The 19,509-nt window shown below is 46.6% G+C and overlaps 2 protein-coding genes across 3 annotated transcripts in view; one reads left to right on the forward strand and one right to left on the reverse strand.

Annotated features, from left to right (window-relative positions):
• The window catches only part of ppp4r4 (protein phosphatase 4, regulatory subunit 4), an 18,076-nt gene extending 7,033 nt beyond the window's left edge, over positions 1 to 11,043 (forward strand). Inside the window, exons 5-24 of the mRNA XM_072362874.1 lie at positions 714 to 858; positions 2,448 to 2,555; positions 2,778 to 2,899; positions 2,975 to 3,097; positions 3,812 to 3,954; positions 5,609 to 5,728; positions 5,911 to 5,988; positions 6,847 to 6,930; positions 7,060 to 7,233; positions 7,322 to 7,427; positions 7,565 to 7,712; positions 7,804 to 7,948; positions 8,036 to 8,074; positions 8,164 to 8,235; positions 8,311 to 8,374; positions 8,449 to 8,517; positions 8,595 to 8,685; positions 8,883 to 8,944; positions 9,021 to 9,291; positions 10,588 to 11,043. Of these exons, the coding sequence (XP_072218975.1) occupies positions 714 to 858; positions 2,448 to 2,555; positions 2,778 to 2,899; positions 2,975 to 3,097; positions 3,812 to 3,954; positions 5,609 to 5,728; positions 5,911 to 5,988; positions 6,847 to 6,930; positions 7,060 to 7,233; positions 7,322 to 7,427; positions 7,565 to 7,712; positions 7,804 to 7,948; positions 8,036 to 8,074; positions 8,164 to 8,235; positions 8,311 to 8,374; positions 8,449 to 8,517; positions 8,595 to 8,685; positions 8,883 to 8,944; positions 9,021 to 9,291; positions 10,588 to 10,633 (2,210 nt within the window). The 3' untranslated portion in view covers positions 10,634 to 11,043. The remainder of the gene's footprint in view (positions 1 to 713; positions 859 to 2,447; positions 2,556 to 2,777; positions 2,900 to 2,974; positions 3,098 to 3,811; positions 3,955 to 5,608; positions 5,729 to 5,910; positions 5,989 to 6,846; positions 6,931 to 7,059; positions 7,234 to 7,321; positions 7,428 to 7,564; positions 7,713 to 7,803; positions 7,949 to 8,035; positions 8,075 to 8,163; positions 8,236 to 8,310; positions 8,375 to 8,448; positions 8,518 to 8,594; positions 8,686 to 8,882; positions 8,945 to 9,020; positions 9,292 to 10,587) is intronic.
• Positions 11,044 to 11,450: 407 nt separating this feature from the next.
• On the reverse strand, positions 11,451 to 19,252 carry serpina10a (serpin peptidase inhibitor, clade A (alpha-1 antiproteinase, antitrypsin), member 10a). 2 transcript variants are annotated; one of them, XM_072362207.1, is made up of 6 exons: positions 19,150 to 19,252; positions 18,287 to 18,577; positions 17,925 to 18,212; positions 17,372 to 17,645; positions 17,148 to 17,295; positions 11,451 to 12,955 (listed from the first exon to the last, which is right to left on the reverse strand). In XM_072362207.1, the coding sequence occupies exons 2-6, from the start codon at positions 18,567 to 18,569 to the stop codon at positions 12,767 to 12,769; spliced, it is 1,182 nt and encodes a 393-aa protein (XP_072218308.1). In that variant the 5' UTR covers positions 18,570 to 18,577; positions 19,150 to 19,252; the 3' UTR covers positions 11,451 to 12,766. The 2 variants fall into 2 exon arrangements, with proteins under 2 accessions (XP_072218308.1, XP_072218309.1); XM_072362208.1 differs by having other exon boundaries at positions 18,287 to 18,580; positions 19,150 to 19,244.
• Between the last annotated feature and the right edge of the window lie 257 nt (positions 19,253 to 19,509).

Here is a 19,509-nt window from a genome sequence, read left to right on the forward strand (position 1 = left end):
AGGAGGTCAGATCAATACTTTCTTATTGGTAATAAACACTTATTATTGTTACCTGTTCAAGAGATTGCCTTTCTGGTGATCTGGTTTAACCAACCCAAGCAGTGGCAGTGATATTTGTCAGATTATTGATGACCTCATCCACACAGTCGTGCGCTTTGTTGTGTCAAAGCAGAGAGAAATAGATTATTCTCATTGGTCAGCTGAGCTCATTCCACTTGTTCTACATCAGAACAGATACTCTGGAAAGAAGTGATTATGATTATCAATAGTGATTATTAATAATTCCTTGTATTTTCTAGTGAACACAGCTCCTTCAACTGGACTCCAATAATCTCTGAGCAGATGCTGAAAGTGCTGTTTAAACTGTTTCTGTCCTTCACAAAAAGCCCATTAAAGCAGCACAGAGATGTAAATGTTCAGAAACCTTCAATGAAAACCTGATCAAACTGATTGAAAGAGTTCAGCTTCTCTCTCTCTGTAATCTACTGTCACAGTGAGATCTACTTCGTTAGTATTAGTTAAATCAGGTCACCAGGAGTGAACCTGTGCTTGAAATTACACCCATGTACCTGAACAGATGAGTTCAGTAAAGAGTGCACCATCTTAGAGTTAACCCTTAATAACCTGCTGAGACTAGTTTGATAAAAAGCGGCTGTTGTTCAAAGTGAAGAATTTACTCAGAAATAACTTCTCTGTGTCTTGCAACACCGGAGCACCTGTCTGTCTCACCTGTACCTGTCTGTCTCTCCAGGTGCTGAGCCCTCTGCTGTATCAGAATCAGATGTCGCACTGTGTTCAGGCTCGTCTAGCCAGCTGTCGCATTTTGGGAAAAGTTGCCTGCAAGTTTGATTCTCACATGTGAGCTGACACCCATCCTACCATGAATGTATCTGACCAGTTACCGCGTGAACGGTTACAGCATCATTAGTCCAGAGCGCCTCGGCCTCTTAAACGGTTACAGCATCATTAGTCCAGAGCGCCTCGGCCTCTTAAACGGTTACAGCATCATTAACACAGAGCGCCTCGACCTCTTAAACGGTTACAGCATCATTAGTCCAGAGCGCCTCGGCCTCTTAAACGGTTACAGCATCATTAGTCCAGAGCGCCTCGGCCTCTTAAACGGTTACAGCATCATTAGTCCAGAGCGCCTCGGCCTCTTAAACGGTTACAGCATCATTAGTCCAGAGCGCCTCGGCCTCTTAAACGGTTACAGCATCATTAGTCCAGAGCGCCTCGGCCTCTTAAACGGTTACAGCATCATTAACACAGAGCGCCTCGGCCTCTTAAACGGTTACAGCATCATTAACACAGAGCGCCTCGACCACTTAAACGGTTACAGCATCATTAGTCCAGAGCGCCTCGACCTCTTAAACGGTTACAGCATCATTAACACAGAGCGCCTCGGCCTCTTAAACGGTTACAGCATCATTAGTCCAGAGCGCCTCGGCCTCTTAAACGGTTACAGCATCATTAACACAGAGCGCCTCGGCCTCTTAAACGGTTACAGCATCATTAAGACAGAGCGCCTCGGCCTCTTAAACGGTTACAGCATCATTAGTCCAGAGCGCCTCGGCCTCTTAAACGGTTACAGCATCATTAACACAGAGCGCCTCGGCCTCTTAAACGGTTACAGCATCATTAACACAGAGCGCCTCGGCCACTTAAACGGTTACAGCATCATTAAGACAGAGCGCCTCGGCCACTTAAACGGTTACAGCATCATTAACACAGAGCGCCTCGGCCACTTAAACGGTTACAGCATCATTAACACAGAGCGCCTCGGCCTCTTAAACGGTTACAGCATCATTAACACAGAGCGCCTCGGCCTCTTAAACGGTTACAGCATCATTAGTCCAGAGCGCCTCGGCCTCTTAAACGGTTACAGCATCATTAACACAGAGCGCCTCGGCCTCTTAAACGGTTACAGCATCATTAAGACAGAGCGCCTCGGCCTCTTAAACGGTTACAGCATCATTAGTCCAGAGCGCCTCGGCCTCTTAAACGGTTACAGCATCATTAACACAGAGCGCCTCGGCCTCTTAAACGGTTACAGCATCATTAACACAGAGCGCCTCGGCCACTTAAACGGTTACAGCATCATTAACACAGAGCGCCTCGGCCTCTTAAACGGTTACAGCATCATTAACACAGAGCGCCTCGGCCTCTTAAACGGTTACAGCATCATTAACACAGAGCGCCTCGGCCTCTTAAACGGTTACAGCATCATTAAGACAGAGCGCCTCGACCTCTTAAACGGTTACAGCATCATTAACACAGAGCGCCTCGGCCACTTAAACGGTTACAGCATCATTAACACAGAGCGCCTCGGCCTCTTAAACGGTTACAGCATCATTAAGACAGAGCGCCTCGGCCTCTTAAACGGTTACAGCATCATTAACACAGAGCGCCTCGGCCATGTTAACACTTACTATGTTTTTGTGCATCAGAGTGAAGAAGGAGCTGCTGCCGTTGGCCCGCTCTCTCTGTCAGGATGTGGAATCAGAGGTCCGAGCCTGTATGTGTCGTCAGCTTGAGAACATCGCCAGAAGTCTCGGGTAACTGCTCACAAAGTCCAGACCCAATGAACACTGATGAAAAACAGCCAAAGTGTGACTGAAATCAAATAAACGCAACAACACCAGCCCCGGTAAAACCACTGTGGACCAGCACCAACCAAATGATGACCAGTCACAAACACAAGCCTTCCAACAAGTAAAAAAAAGTCATCCAATCACAGCACAGCCGTGGTCAGACTGTGTTTTGTGTTTGTTCTTCAGGATGGATGAAACCAGGACTGAACTCCTTCCCGAGCTGGTGGAGCTCGCAGGAGACGAGGAGAGCAGTGTCCGCCTGGCCACGTTTGACACCATCATCAACCTGATGGAGATGATGGATGGTGGTGAGTTAGAGTTACAGCTCACAGCTCCTCAGACTGAATAATCAGATTCTGTTAAAGCCCCCTGCTCTTCTTCAGACGACCAGCTCCACGTCTTGGTTCCCATGGTGATGGCGGTGTGTGACGCAGCGTCACAGGTGGACGAAGCCGTGATGACATCATTGTCGTTCCAGTTTGGGAAGCTCTGCAGCAGCCTGGCAGGTGAGCTGTTGTCTGAAGCTACCACCGTCATGGCCGGCATGCTTGATTTGCTATCAGAGCTGTGACCACTGGAGGTCACATTTACATGTTTTTCATTTTAAAGTTTTGGATGGAAAGGTTTTTCTTCTTCTCTAAAAACAGCTTAAGCTGGAAACAGCATCTATTCAGACTTGAACATGTTCCTCACGTGACTGATTGCATGATCGATCAGCTGAGTAAACAAGGATCAGCAGATCCTCTGGTTCTGTTTGTGTCTTCTTCCTCGAGGTTTCCTTTTAGTTAGTTAAAGTTAGCTGGAACGCGGCCCACAGCGCTGCCTGCTGACAGTAGTTTATTTAGTTATTTTAAACCAGGTATGACAGAACATCTGATGAAGTTTCTGCAGTTTTTCATGTCACATTCTCTACACTAAACCCTGAGATCAAACACTTATGTAGTGCTGCCCCCTGCTGCCCCGGAGGTGTCGCCGTCGTTCGTGTACTGGTTCTATGTTAGTTCAGATCACATCACGAGACCCGGCAGGGGGCCTCTCAGAGGCGTCGGTTCTTCACGTTGGTTTGGTGCGTAAGAGGAGTTGATGCTGTCCACTGATCTGCTGAGGGGCAACAAAATCTGGAGGGGGTGTTTGGAAAAACAGCCGGATCAGAACCAGATGATACCACACCTCTGTTATTGGTAGATCTTTATGTTTCTGATGATCCGTCTTTCCATCAGGTTCCCTGTCAGACGAGCAAAAAAGTCGCTTTCTGGAGAAGTTCAAACTTCTGTGTGTCTCAGGACTGCAGACTGAAGGAAACCCACCCGATGGAAACAACGAGTTCACACTGATCCGCTGCAACTGCTGCTACAACCTGCCGGTAAGCACACGCACTCCGGGTTTCTTCAGGGTAATTAAGATTAAGATTAAGATTACTTCATTTTAATCATGCATCAAACAAAATTACTCCTCCGCATTTGACCCATCCAGGTTGGCTCCTGTTGAACACACACATGCACAGGGTCACACGGTCATGAAGACAGATGCCATACACTGGAGCGGTGGGCAGCATGGGGGCACAGTGCCTTGCTCCAGGGCTAATCGTGGTTCTTCTGTGTTCCTTTGGGTTCATGTTTCTGTATTTATCAGACGCTGTTATCCAAAGCGACTTACAAATGAAGATATAACAGCTTTATAAAAAGCTAACAATAAGCTCCATAGAAGGAACCCAGGAGTCCGACTCTGTCAGAGGGGACAGAGTAGAGATAGGGTGCAGGCATAGAAGGAAGAGCAGAAAGATAAAGAGCAGAGATAGAGGGGGGAGGGAAGTACAAGGTAAGTGCTGGGATAGGAGATGCTCTCTGAAGAGCTGGGTTTTCAGGAGCTTCTTGAAGATAGACAGGGACGCCCCTGTTCTGGTAGCGCTCGGTAGGTCATTCCACCATCGTGGGACGACACATGAACAGAGTTTGGATTGTCTTAGGCGTGGTGTAGGAGCTGCTAGACGACAATCCTGGGACCAACGGAGGGACCCAGTTGGGACAGAAGCCTTTGCAAGAGCATTCAAGTAGATGGAGCCGCTCCATTAAGCTCTTTGTAGCTAACATCAGGGACTTGGATCTGATGCTAAGGGCAGCCAGAGGAACTCAATGAACAGAGGGGGGGCGTGTTCTTTTAGGCTGATCCAAGACCAGAGGCAGAGGCACCACCGCCACAGGCTGGAGACCAGTTAGGAAACCAGTTAGGAAACCAGTTAGGAAACCAGTTAGGAGACCAGTTAGGAGACCAGTTAGGAGATCGTTGCAGGAGTCAAGGTGGGAGATGACCATGGCCTGCACCAGGAGCTGGGGGGCATGTTGGGTCAGGTATGGTCTGATCTTTCTTATGTTTAGTAATGCAAAGCGGCACGAACGAGCAACCGAGGTAACGGGATCTTTAAAGGTCAGTTGGTCATCAATCATGACACCCAAGTTTCTAGCAACCTTTGATGGAGCAAGAGATAGGGATTCAGTTTGGATGCAGATGCTTAATCATGGTTCCTCTTGGTTCCTTTGGGTTAATCATGGTTCCTCTTGGTTCCTTTGGGTTAATCATGGTTCCTCTTGGTTCCTTTGGGTTAATCATGGTTCCTCTTGGTTCCTTTGGGTTAATCATGGTTCCTCTTGGTTCATTTGGGTTAATCATGGTTCCTCTTGGTTCCTTTGGGTTAATCATGGTTCCTCTTGGTTCCTTTGGGTTAATCATGGTTCCTCTTGGTTCCTTTGGGTTAATCATGGTTCCTCTTGGTTCCTATGGGTTAATCATGGTTCCTCTTGGTTCCTTTGGGTTAATCATGGTTCCTCTTGGTTCCTTTGGGTTAATCATGGTTCCTCTTGGTTCCTTTGGGTTAATCATGGTTCCTCTTGGTTCCTTTGGGTTAATCATGGTTCCTCTTGGTTCCTTTGGGTTAATCATGGTTCCTCTTGGTTCCTTTGGGTTAATTTTGGTTCGTCAGTTATTCACCTGATGAGGTCTTTTACTGTCTCTCCGTCCAGGCCATGTTGGTGTTCGTGGATTCAGCTCACTTCCTGTCTGAACTCTACCCATTGTTCTCCGGTCTCTGCAACGACCCCGAGGTCATTGTCCGACAGAGTGCCGCCGCTACTTTCCACCAGGTGAGGTTGCCATTGCCACCACAGTAACAGCATGAATTCAGGGCTGGTTGGTGGGAGGAGCACCTCCTTCTGACAGAAAACACACCGTTTGTTTGAAATATGGCCGTCTCTTATGAGATGACATATCTCTCTTATATCATTGGCTGTCTGCTCTGAAGTCACATGATGCCTCTTCCTCTCAGGTGGTGAAGCTGCTCGGTTCAAACGTGCACCTGGTGCACAAAGAGCTGCTGTTGTTGCTGCAAGACAACACCCTGGAGGTGAGAGGCCACACCCACACATGCTTCTTCACCAATCAGGTTGCTCGGCTGCAGGACAGAACTTCCAGTGATGTCACAGGGCAGCTGTAAATTGGCTGGTTCTTTTTGTGACCCGGTTTGTTCTCTTCATCACATGACCCAGTTGGGTCTGATCCGGATCTCACCGGGGGATATTTCAGTCAGTTGGTTCTCGGCATGTTGGGAGTTCTGGTATAAATGTTTGACCCAAACAATTTAAACTGGATTGTTCCGTTCAAGTCATAGGATCTGTGAGAGCCTGCGGTTCTAGTGGTTCTGGCAGACTCATGGTGCAGGTACCAACTGGACCTTCTCAGAGAGGCGTTTAAACCCCGCTCTAAAGTAGATTCTGGTTAAATCTGTCCCAGTTATCAGTTCAGGTAACCCTCAGTGCTTTTCAGATCATGGCCCCTCTGCTGCTTATCAGCTGATACAACCCACCAACTAGTTTAGAACTGAAGAAGCCTTTCAGATGAGAAGTGAAACATTTTCAAAAACCAAGAAGTCCAGTTGGCCTCATTCAGCTCTGAGAACTGTTATTTTTCACTTCTGCTGTCTGTTTAGAGAAAGGCTGAAAGTCACCTTTTTAATCCCTTACTGTTTTTTTCAGCCTTTTACTGGAATAAATGGAATAAAGTGACCTTTATGGGTCACAGGTTTCCTACAAAGAGTTGGTTCTAATGATGCCCAAACAAAGAGCTGGGTCAGGATTAATGACACCGAACCGGTCCCAGCGCAAGGTGTTGGCATCCTGTGAAATCTAGCCCTCTGTCGGTGTGTTTTCCTGAGCATATCGGTTCGACCTCAACACTCACTTTGTTTGTGTTTGCTGCTGTCGAGGTGTTGGATGCTTTGATGAATCACTTGGAGGAAACTCTGGAGGTGGTTCTGTCCAGAGGAGAGAACCTGGCGCTGGACAATAGGGTGAGTACGGACGTGGTGATTTTTTCATTTTTTTCTCTTTTTCTTTTGTTTTTCTGGTACCTGCCGTGTTCCCTACGTTTCCTTCTCTTCTCACATGGTTCTTATTCTTCATGTTGTGGTTCTCCTCAGCTCCCGGAGCTGCTGGCGGCGCTGCTCGTGGCGGAGCAGCGGGTTGGATGCTCCCTTCGTTGGCGGTTACATGAGAAGCTGCTGCAGCGTTACAGCTGTCTGGCCAGACTGCTGCCTGGAGAGCTGCTGCACCAGAGCTTCTGCCCTCGCATCTTCATCCTCCTCACCACCAACGTCAGCACCGTTAGTTTCCATGCCTCACAGCAGCACAGGTAAGCCAGCCCACAGCCAGGTAACTCTGCTCTGCTCTCTGTGACTGCAGAAAGTACTGCCAGTGCAGAAGGAGGCGGCACGGACGTTTTGCACGTTCCTGCGCTACAATCGCAAGCAGGAACAGCGCCAGGAGATGATGGAGCGACTGATCCAAGGTCTGGTTCTGTTGGTTCTGCTGATTCTTTTCTCTGATGCTCAGGCTGCAGAACATTTTCAGCGAACTGAACAGAGTCTGGATGGTGTTAGCACTTCTGTCAGGATGCCAACAGACGTGTGGTGTCTCTCGTCTCAGGTCTGGCTCTGGGTCGCAGCTACTGGAATCGTCTGAGATTCCTTGACATTTGTGAAGTTGCCACAGAGATTTTCTCCAGGAAATACTTCAACAAACACTTCCTCATCCCAGCTCTGGAGCTCGTCCACGACCCTGTCGCCAATGTCAGGTAGATCGGTTCTGTTCTATCCCGTGAGGAGCTGAAACTCGTCCAACATGTCTCATGTCTGATGTTTCTGACATGCTCACCTGGTTCTCAGGTACAAGCTCTGCCAGCTGTTGCCCAGGTTACGCTCGTCGCTCCGCCTGCCAGCTGACAAACTGCTGCTGCAGAAACTCGACCTCTGCGTCCAGAAACTTCTCTGCAGAGAAAAAGACAAAGACGTGGTGGCCACAATCCGTAAGGTAACACCTACCAGAACTCGGTCCTGATTCAGAGCCAGTTTTTAAATGTCAGCTTTGTTTACCTGTATCCATCATCTATCCATCTAGACAGTGTTGGAACTGGACAAACTGGACCTTTCAGAACCTGTAAGCAGCCGACTCAATGAATACATGAATTGTGAATACCTGGAGTTCACTTCTGTCCTGCAACACCTTGATGTTTTCTGTGTCTGTAGTTCCACAAGAGACAGGAGAGGGACTTACTGGACCAGAAGAGGGAGAAGGAGGAGACCCTGCTGCTGGAGATGGTGAGTCAAATCCAGGTGCTGATCTTCACTCCAACCCGGTCTGCCTCATTTTAACGGCATCTGTTGTGTTGTCAGGAACAGCTGGAGCGCCAGCAGAGCGATGAAAAACCAAATTCTGACAAACACATGGAAAGAAAACGTGAGCTGAAAGTGTTCTTGTTGAATTAGTCTAAGGAGACGTTTAGATCTTCAGTTAACTCTTTTCTCCCACAGGAAGGGACAGTAAGACAAATCTGTCTGCCACCAAGTCCATGTCCATGTCCTCATCTGCAGCAGCCTCCAGTAAGATACTGATGTTCATCAAGATGTGACGAGAGTGTTGATGATGGCAATGATGGTAAGGTGTCCTCTCTGTGCAGGTAAAGACTCAAGGAAGGCTAAACTGTCCCGCAGTCGGTCCCTGAGCAGTCAGCCGACCACATCCAAACCTGTGAACCCGGACAGACCTTTGTAAGAACTCCTAACCACTTGCATTTTAACAAAGCCTCAGAGGAGTGTTCACCTGTTTGATTCTCAGATGACTTGGATCTGCTGGTTGTAAATCCAGAGAGCTCCAGGCTGTTTGGAATGACTGTGGAGGAGGGTTCTGTTCTGGTTCCTGTACAGTTAATCTGATGATCTTTGTTTACATGTTCTTGATGTTTCAGGAAGGTCAAAGATGTGAGCAGTTCGTCTGGTTCCGGGAAGTCCTCCATGCTGTCCAGCAAAGGTAGCTGTACACCTGACGCTCTGGGAAATCTCACTGTGTTTGTCTCTGCTCTGACATTACTTCCTGTATCTCACAGATGACTCAGCAAGGACTGCCCACTTCACCATGACGACGCAGTCCACCTCCACCATGCCGGTCCTTATCCGCAGCAACACAACCAGCTTCCTGGACAGGGCCAGTATCCTGGAGCACAGAGCCAGTACGTTGGATCAGAGAAACCACAGAGCCAGTACGCTGGAACAAAGAGACCACAGAAAAAATACATTGGACAGAACCAGTACATTGGACCAGCGCAGTAAAACAACAGACCGTGGGATGAAGGACGGTCAGTCCAGGAAGCTGTCGATGTGAGTTCAGTGCTGATGGTGGAACCCCAAATTTAATTTCATGTGTTTTTTAGGGTCTTTACAACCAAAGCCCAGTCAGACCAACAGCAGTCAGGCCAGTGGGATCAGAGGGTACCAATGGTACCAGTCAGATCAAGGCCAGTGGGACCAGTTAGCCCAGTGGGACTAGTGAGACCAGTGGAACCAGTCAGACTAAGACCAGTGGAACCAGTCAGACTAAGACCAGTGGAACCAGTCAGACTAAGACCAGTGGAACCAGTGAATCCAAACCTTTTCACACATCTGTTTCAGGCCTGATGCCTGAAGCCTTTTTTCTCATCAAAAAGTTTTTGACTTGAAGGCTGAAACTGAGGCTCTGACCAACAGCTGATTACGCTCAGTGTGTGTCTGCACTAATCTGGCCATAAATCGCTTTTTATTAGTCTGATGGCGGAACTGTGGTGGCTGACTTAACGGAATGTCTTCTGTGTGCCGATAAAGTGCGACTGCTCTGTGTAAAGGGCTGTAAATGAGTGTCAGATGACCATGAAACCTGGATCCATTTAATATGACTAAGAATGAACATGAACCTGACGTTTTGGTCCTGTGTGGTTTCTAATGTCACTTCCAGTCTTTTAAAATCCTAAACGCACATACCCTCGGAGATGATGCTACCAGTAGGTCAAATGCTGATTGGTTTCAAGTTAGCTAAAGCTGGGAGGGGCCAACACCACCCAAAGTCCTAAAGAGGACACAGCACCACAAACCAAAGATAACAAAGAATCACAGGTGAAAAGCTCAGACAGCAGCTGCTCTGGACAATCTTCATTATTTAACACTTAGATTGACTCAGAATAGATCTCTCCACTTTGTCCTTTTGCTTTCTCTGGAAAACACAGAAGTCCAACAACAGCAGCAATACAACCAAGAGCAGCCCACAGCTCAGACTGGTCAACATGTTTATGAGACTGCCCCCAAGTGGCAGAAACACGCTACAACATATAGAAGAGTGTTTCTGTGGCTCCTATATAAAAAATGTTCCCGTTTAGACCTTTCTGTGATTCAGACTAGTCAGTTTAGCCCATGATCAGCCTTTTTGAAACCCTGAACCGTTAGGTTTTTCACTTTGTTTGGGAAACATTCTTTACCCTTCCCAGTTTAGCTATGACCCTTTCACCGGTTTCAACCTTTACTTGGCCCAGATAGTTCCTGCTTTAGTCTAGATGCAGACCTGTGGATGAGCTCCGGTCCTGGTCTGGTCAGGGTCCATCTTCAGTTCAATTGATTAATGTGCTGTTCTTCTTTTGTGTTTGTCAGAAACAGGAAGTCCAGCTCCTTCAGCCTACAGTCGGGACGAGACTGAAAACGACGATGTTGCCATTCCTAGGTCATCTGACAATCAGCTGTCTGGGAGCAGTTTCCATTCAGACAGCAGCTTTAAGACATTACCCAGAATGCAACATGGCATCATCTCTGCCTTACAAACAGAGACAGCAGAGTCTGAGTTCTATTTGTATTGACAGACCACTGTGTATTCTAATGATCTCATCTTCACTTGATTGGCTCAGTAAACTCAACACATGAAGATTGTTGGTGTGTTCTTGTTGGTCAGAGCTTTCAGCTGTCGGCATGTAATTGGTTGGATAAACGGTGATGTCACAGCAGTTAACACAGGTGAGTTCAATGAGAGCATAAAAAGAATAAACCTCTGAACTGAACAGCTTTTATATCATTTCTGCTGGAAATTAAACCCACTGTGAAATTCTAATTAGTATAGACAATATGAAACGAGAGGAGGAGGAAGGACGGGTGGATGGGGGGTGGGACAGATGGGGTTGAAAGAACCAGAAAAGCAAAACCAAAGTACTGAGACGGAACGCGAGGTTTGGGCCCCTCCTCTTGAATTAACTTCATAAAGTTCTTGGAATGAAAACATTTTATATTTGATGCAGGTCAGTGAGGGCTTCAGCTTATCGGAGCAGAGCCGCCTTCTCCTGCAGGGTTTAAATGTCATGGGACACTCAAAAGTTAACCAGCATTACTTTCAATCAAGCCAAATTACAGTGATGTCACCATGAGGTTTGCTGACATCACGTTGGGCTTTGGTGAGGTAAAGGTGCGGGTGTGAAGCAGGTGCCATCGGAGTCCGGTTCAGAACGCGTGTGAACAAATGAGGCCGATTCAGGTTGAACAGTTTTAATATCGATGTTTCACATCAGTACAGGTGCTTACATGTGCTATCATGCTGTCATGCTAATTAGCTCTAAATACTTAGTTCAGTTGATGGGAAATCAATCATCAGTTAAGTCCAGAAAACTTCATCTTCTGCTTTAGCTCCCCCCCCCCTTTTTTTTTAAAAAATGAATTCAGAACAATCAGAACTAGAATAAGAAATGCAGACCATGATTTTTTTTCTTTGAGCTTTTATAGTTTGTGATGCTCTAAAAGATGGCCAAAGATACGGTAAGTTACCACCAGACCGGCTTTGTAACCTGAACACAGACGACCCAGTAATCACTGCGGGCTGACGTGGTGATGCTAACGTGATGCTAACGTGATGCTAACGTGATGCTAACTACTGGTAAACAAAGAAGAACGGTCCTACAGGTGTTGACCTGATGAAGGAAGTTGAGCACGAACAAATAACTGGAGCAACCCATACACATGCACTTAAGTTTTTGTTTTTTCAGAGATAAATTGATCATCACAGAGTTCCTGTGTTCAGGTGATGTCATTAAACTCTGACATTAGTGAACGGCCCTGTGAGCTGCTTCAGCCCAACAATTACAGACAGAAACTAGAGAAAAAGATTTAAATCAGCTTTCAGCAAGATCCAGGCTATGGTTTCATCTCAACCCTAACCCAAATATTTACAGAATGACATCAACATTTTGGTCATATTACCTCAGCGCTAACAGGAAGAGAAATATTACCGTTACCGGAAATAAAGACAAAAATATATAAATAGTTAAGTTTATATGACGATAAGTAAAATTAATGGTAAATCAAGTTGTGAAAGAAATACATTTTTCTGCTTTATTTTAAACTGCATTCATTTGATGTTTGTATTTAACTTTTGTTTTATTATCTTGTTTATTTCTGTATTATTTTCCTTTACATCGTATTGATCTATTCATTCCTTCCAAATTGTGTATTTCTTTAATTTATTTTGATTTCACTGTACATTTTTTTAATTGATTTAACTTTTCTGTTATTTTTGTCCTAAGTGGCAAAGTGAATAAATAGCAACATTTACACAAGCTGAAATGAATGCACTTTAGTAGCATTTATTATCATAGAACTTATTTATTTTGTGTTATATGGTACTTTAAGGCGTTCATAATCTGATTCTTCAGGGATTGTTTTGGTCTCGGGCCTCTGAAGTGTCCGATGGGGGTCTTGACCTTTATATTGAACAAAAAAACAAACCTGTTTCCATTAATTTGTTTAGGTGTGTTAATGTTAAAGAGGTGGGTGGAGCTTGTCCTGGTCAGGTTCATTTCTGCGTGGGGTTCATGACTCGGCCTATGAAGAGGAGGCTGCCGGTGCTCTGCTGGTAGATGATGAAGATGAAGGGTCTGTTGAAGGTAAGCCGCGGAGGCGGTGAGGAGAAGGTGGTGGCCACACCTCCCACACTGATGTCATCATTGCTCTCGTCGACGGAGATGACGGATTTATGATAAACCTGACGACCAGAAGACAATAGAGATGAGAAAAAGAAGACGCAGTGACAGACGGACCAGGTGTTTCAGCGCAGATTCATTCAATGATTATAAAAACAACTTCAGTTTATGAACAATCAGAGGTCCAGTTTGTGTCTTTTCTTCAGGTTTTAGATCAAGGATATGAAACTGGAGCCTGTTCTCACCCATCTACACTGATGGAGCACACCAATTTTCATTGATATTAACTAATCTAAATGATTGATTTTAGATTGTCAGAAGAGGTTGGCTCCTTGGTATAATTCACAGCTGCTTTAAAGCAGACTGAAGAAAGCTGGAGAGACAGTGGCGTTCCTCTAATTTAGAAGAGTCTCAATTAGTCTGGAAAGATAGTTTAATAACGTATAAGAAAGCACTTCGTAAAGCTAGAACTGCTTATTATTCATTATTGATGGAAGATAATAAGAATAATCCCAGGTTTCTTTTCAGCGCTGTAGCCAGGCTGACAAAGAGTCCGAGCTCTGCTGAGCCATGTATTCCTTTAACTCTCAGCCAAGCCCGTATCAATGCACAGGCTTACCGGGGCTCAAGCCCTGGGGCCCGACGATGTTGGGGGCCCAACACAAGGCTCGATAAAAAATAATAGTAATAAAAAATTTTAAAAAGCCGGAAGAAAAATCATGCACATTGCTCTGACTGCTGTCTGTGTACAACTGAGAGCGAGAGAGGGGGAGGGGAGAGATTAATGTCTCGAATAAATTTAAGCCACTGTGATTGGTTAATGATTATGGCTGTCAACTTGTGATGTGCCGGTCCAGTGAATGAGTTGTGGTCTTTAAACTCTGCCAAAGTGGAAATTGTGAGTAAAGGAAAAAGACAAAGCCGCAGGAGCAGGCGGCTAAAAAAAAAAAAAAACAGAGATCGGGATGTAGCCTAGCGACAGGATGTCAATAAATGATGTGGAAAGGAAGCTCAAAGAAGGTCTTTACAGCACAAAGCAAGGCAAGTCATCTGGAGAAGTTTCTCAATTGTCGTGAATCTCTTTATTTACAGCCTATAAAATGTTTTCTCCTGCGGGAGAAGACACAAAATCAATGCATTTCTGTTATTGCGGCTGCGGGCGGGAGTGTAACGCACGTTGTGGGCGGTAATGGTCAGATATTCAGCGGGAGCGGGATGAAGAAAACAGTCCCGCACAGGGCTCCACTGTGTATTTTAAAAGAACTTAAAGCGCTCATAGTGTCATATCAGTATTTTAATTCAATTTCTGTACAGAGACATGCAGAGCTGTGCAAATTTCTTTGACATTAAAAGTATGTTTTGTTACAGTCAAAGTTATACTGCAGAGATCCCTGAAGCATTATTTTATGAATTATAAGTATCTGTTCCCGGTGGCGTGGAGGGCCTTGAGAAAGTGGTTTGACCCGGGGCCCAAGGTGTTTTAATGCGGCCTGCTCTCAGCAGGGATGATTTCATGAGATTCTTCATCAATAAAATTGTTTCTATCAGAGAGAAGATTGATGGAATCCTTCCCATTATTATCACTGATGTATCATCAAGTTCAGCAGCTTTAGAAGTATCTGTAGAACCTGATTTGTATTCAGACGGCTTCTGCCCAGTTGATCTCTCTGAGATAACAACAGCAATAGTCTCTTCTAAACCATCAACTTCTATTTTAGACTCAATCCCAACCAGACTGTTCAAGGAGGTTTTCCCCTTAATCAATACTTCCATATTGGATTCCAGTTTGTTCTTGTAAATGAGAATCTTTCTCACACACCAAAGTAAGTTATGGAGTTCCTCAGGGTTCTGTGCTTGGACTGATTCTCTGACTCACATATAAAACAGGTTTCTGCCTTCTTCACCTTCGTAATATTGTTAAAATCAGGAACATCCTGTCTCAGGGTGATGCAGAGAAACTGCTCCACGGAATTGTTACTTCAAGATTTCTCAAGAATTCTTCTCCTCATATATAAAGCTGTTGTATCACAAATCTTAAAGGTTTTCTCTCACAGTCCACAGACTGGGATGGTGTTGATCAACCAGCATGATGAGGACATAGAAGGGCTGACACACTGTTCTGCGCAGATGTGGTCTCCCGTTAAGACTGTTACCCTAATAACAAGCCATGGGTAACGCGGGAAGTCAAAGCTGTCCTCAACAAGAAGAAGGCTGCCTTCAGGAGCAGAGACAGGGAGGCCATAAAGGCAGCACAGCAGGAGGTGAAACACTGTCAGTAGGGTTACATGGCACTGTAAAAATCGGATTAATGGCTAAATTACAAAAAGACTGAGTTATTAAGTTCATGTATACACCTTAGACTGTTTTAGACCGGATCGGGTTACTCGCAGTCGGATTAAGATCCCGAAAATAACTTGGTTGATAGTCACACTAAATGAGCTTGTAGATGGTGAAGCATGTGGTGAATTGGACTTTGTGTTCTGCTCATGCTCAGAAATTTTTCCCCGGGGTCGTGACCCGGATCAGAAGGAGATGATATTACTGTGGTTGTTGCCACCGTTGGAAAGAAACAGACAACGCGATAGATGCTCATCACAAACTAAATGCAGCGGGACATAACTCCATCTTGTTCTTCGTGGCACTCAATTCACACCTGATGAAGACGTTGGAGTGGCTCTTCCTCAGCCTCCTCAGCCCCCAGGTGCAACACGCCCAGGACCGCCTGCAGTTCGCCTACCAGCCAGGTGTTGGTGTGGAGGATGCCATCCTCTACCTGCTACACCTTGTACACTCCCATCTGGATAAGGGAAGAGGCACAGCGAGGATTCTCTTCTTGGACTTCTCCAGTGCCTTTAACACCATTCAGCCCCCTATGCTTTGATGCAAACTGAACAGGATGGCAGTGGACCCCCACCTGGTGGCCTGGATCTCCAGCTACCTCACCGACAGGCCACAGTACGTCAGACTGAAGGACACCACGTCTGACACTGTGGTCAGCAGCACTGGAGCCCCCCAGGGAACAGTGCTGGCCCCTCTTCTCTTCACCCTGTACACCTCGGACTTCTGCTACAGCTCAGAGCTGTGTCACATACAGAAGAACGCCGATAACGCAGCCGCCGTCGGATGCATCAGGGACGACAGAGAGGAGGAGTATCCGAGTCAGGTGGCGGACTTTGCTGTTTGGTGCCACACAAACCTCCTCAACACCTCTAAGACAAAGGAGCTGGTCATAGACTTTGGGAGGTCCAAACCAAAGCTGAGACCAGTCCAAGTAGAGGGAGCTGAGGCTGTGGACTCCTACAAATACCTTGAGCTGTGGGTGGACAACAAACTGGACTGGTCAACTCACACCAGCCACCTGTATGGGAAGACTGAAGGCAGGATGTACTTCCTGAGGAGACTGGTCTTTCAACATCTGCAGCAAACTGCTGCGGATGTTTTACCAGTCTGTGGTTGCCAGTGTCCTCTTCTACACTGTGGTGTGCTGGGGGGGGGGCAGCACATCCAAGAAGGACACATCCAGGCTGGATAAACTGATCAGGCATGAAGCTGGAACCTCTGGTGGCAGAGACAAGGACACTGAACAAACTGTTGGATATTTTGGACAATGCCAGCCACCAGAGGAGCCTTTTCAGCGAGAGACTGCTCCTTCCCACGTGGAGGACTAACAGACTGTAGAACTGCTTCAGGCCAAACAACTCTTCACTGGGGGGGGAGGAGGTAACAGGTAGCCACTAACCACCTCACATCATAGAAAATGGTTGTTTTTTCTTTTACTCAACAGCAATACTTATTTATTTATCAAAATGGTCATCTTATGTGCAATAACTGAATTGAATTTCACTAAATACCTGGTCAATTATCCACTATTTATTTCTATATTTTCAAAGAGTGTATATTTTCTTATCAAACTTTTGTATTTTTATATATTTTTCAATTTACTTTTTACCCTCGGTGTGCCGACTTTCCTATTGTATAAGCTGCTGGAGACTGAATTTTCTGGAGGAAGTCATCCCAAAGGGATCAATAAAGTTGAGTCTACCTCTAAGTCTCAGACATACTGCAGGAACTGTGTTCTGCTGCTGCTGGGATGCTGGTCCACTTAGATGGATCGGTCCAGCTGGAACTAAAGCTCGAGTCTGGTTCACAGCAGAACCAAAGAAAGGAACCAGACCATCAGGCTGAGAACTACAACCTGAAGTTTGTTCCTTTGAGCTTATTTTTGGCCATTTAAAACGCTTTCTGTTCACTTACCTCTGTGAGTTTGTGTCCTTTAGCTTCGTCCATTTTGCTGATATCAGCGTCATCTTGAAACACCCGAGTGATGTCGAGAGTCTGAAGGACGCTTTTCAGAGAGTAAGAACGCTCCAACAAAAAGCGAGGAAGCTGCACCTCCAACTTCCTGTTTACAGAAAAGGATAATTCAGATGTTGAGAAAAGGGAGGGGAGGGAAAAGAGGGAGGGGGGGGTTCTCTCACGTCTTCTTCAGCTGTCGTATCCAGGTCTGGATCTTCTCTGACGTCACTTGCTCCTCCACAGCGGTGATGTCTACGCCTTCATCAGGCAGCACCACCAACATGGCTGCCCCATCTGCCATCAGCAGCCTCAGCACACCGGCCTTCACCAAGCGGTCATATGCCAAGAAGTACTTATCGGCCCGGAACATCATGGGAACCATGACAACGTGATACCTGTCCATGTAGAAGCGCTCGTCCTGAGTGGACGAGGAGTTGAAGGGGGGGTCGAAGCGGCCTGAAACACACGGAGAAACTTTATTTAAACACGATAAAAGAAAATGGAGGACTGGGCCGGGTTGGACAACTCTCCACCTAGGAACGTTTCCATGGCGAGCGGCGTCACATCTGACCGCTGAAGTTTGAAATGTCTCCTGAACTTCAGACACCTGAGGAGTCTGACTGGTTAGTTAGCTCCTGCCTCAGACCACAATGCATGATGGTCTTTTGATATGATCTATATCAGTTCTACAGACACTCAGCTGTCTGTAGCCCCACCTCCAATATGCTGACTTACTCTGGTAGGAGGCGATAGTGGCAATCAGCAGCTGGGTCTGAGGGTCCAGGGACGATGTCAGCTCCTGGACCCGGTCTCCAGTCTGCTCCTGGGCCCAGCGGTTGATGGCATCGATGGCTCCATACGTGTGGGACAAAGTCTGAACCGTTCCCCCGAACTTTGTCTGGACCAGGTCCACGTAGGACGCCGACACCTGGACGCTCTGAGCGGGGAAGACGGCAACGCCCTGCTGGAAGTTCCTGACGGCGTCCGTCTGAAGGACCGCGCTCCTCAGTGTCTGAAACAGATCTGAGAGCAACATGCGAGCAGTTGAAAACCCTGACCTTTGACCGCATGCTCCTGACCTCCAACCCCTGACCTACCTGGCAGGTCCTGAGGTTCCAGTCCGTTTAGGGTGAGGCCTTGCAGCAGCTCGTTCTGGGTCAGCCCGTCTGTGCCACTCAGCATAGCAAGGAGTCCAGCAGACAGTGCGAACGGAGACAGGAACAAATTGTCATCAGTGCGGCTGGCGACGGCTCGGTACAGCCGGGCACCAAAGTCTGCGTTCCTGTTGATCAGGCTCTGCACGCCGGGGTCAACGGTCTGAGGCGAGGCGGGACCCAGCAGGAGGAGGCTGACCAATGAGAGGAGGGCAGGGGGCACCATGGTAACCTCTGCTAGGGGTGGTGGGAACAGAACAAACATGACAACAAGGCCTCAAAGGTTCGCAGATGATCAATAAACTGACGATTACAGTTTATACAGATGATGATCAATCAAAGAGAAACAGACAGAAAGCAAACAGTGACAGTCAGACCAGTGGGTGTCAACAGCAGATTCACTTTGAAATTAAAGTCATGTTTTGATGATGTCATGACGATATTCCTGTTCGTACCCCTCCCCCAATAACTAATCAGTAACTGTGGCAAATTCTTCTAGATACATTTGAATTAAGTTAGTTGTTAAACAGCTGAATTAGAGGAATAATGACGAAGGACTGGATGAGGGTCAGCTTAGACCACTTCCGGTCAGGGCCACACCTGCAACATGTCATGACGTCAGCTGTTTTTGTTTGCGTTTCTCCTTCATCCCGACTGTTTGTTGATCGGTTTCAATGGAGATCAGATGATCAGCACATTCTGCTTTAAAACACCAAATCGGTGACGTCACTACCGCTCTACAGATGGCTGATGACGCTGAGCAGCCGGTCGGTCTGCCACAAACAAACAAACAGTGTCGGGCTCACCTGTTTCCTTCTGGTTCTGCGATCTTTCTACTGTGAGGCTTCACGCGCTGCGCATCACCCCGAAGCTCGCCGCCGATCACCACAGGAAACAGAACTACGTATAAACCATCAATTTTAAAATAAAAGTTCCACTTCCGGCCCAGAAATACAACCAGCACAGTTCCGTATTCTGCCGTCATCCCGAATAGAACTCTGAGGTTCTGGTTTATACAACTGAAAACGTCAGAGGCAGTACTGGCTCTGAGGCTGAACAAATTCACCGACTTAAGCTAGCTTTCTTTCGGTTCTCAGGTCCAACTAATGGTCAGAAAACCTTAAACAACCTTAGCAGCAACTAAAGCTTCAAAGTTCGATTCGCCA

Source organism: Leuresthes tenuis, unplaced genomic scaffold (assembly GCF_036924035.1).
Source record: "Leuresthes tenuis unplaced genomic scaffold, fLeuTen1.0.hap1 SCAF_13, whole genome shotgun sequence".
NCBI classification, from domain to species: Eukaryota; Metazoa; Chordata; class Actinopteri; order Atheriniformes; family Atherinopsidae; genus Leuresthes; species Leuresthes tenuis.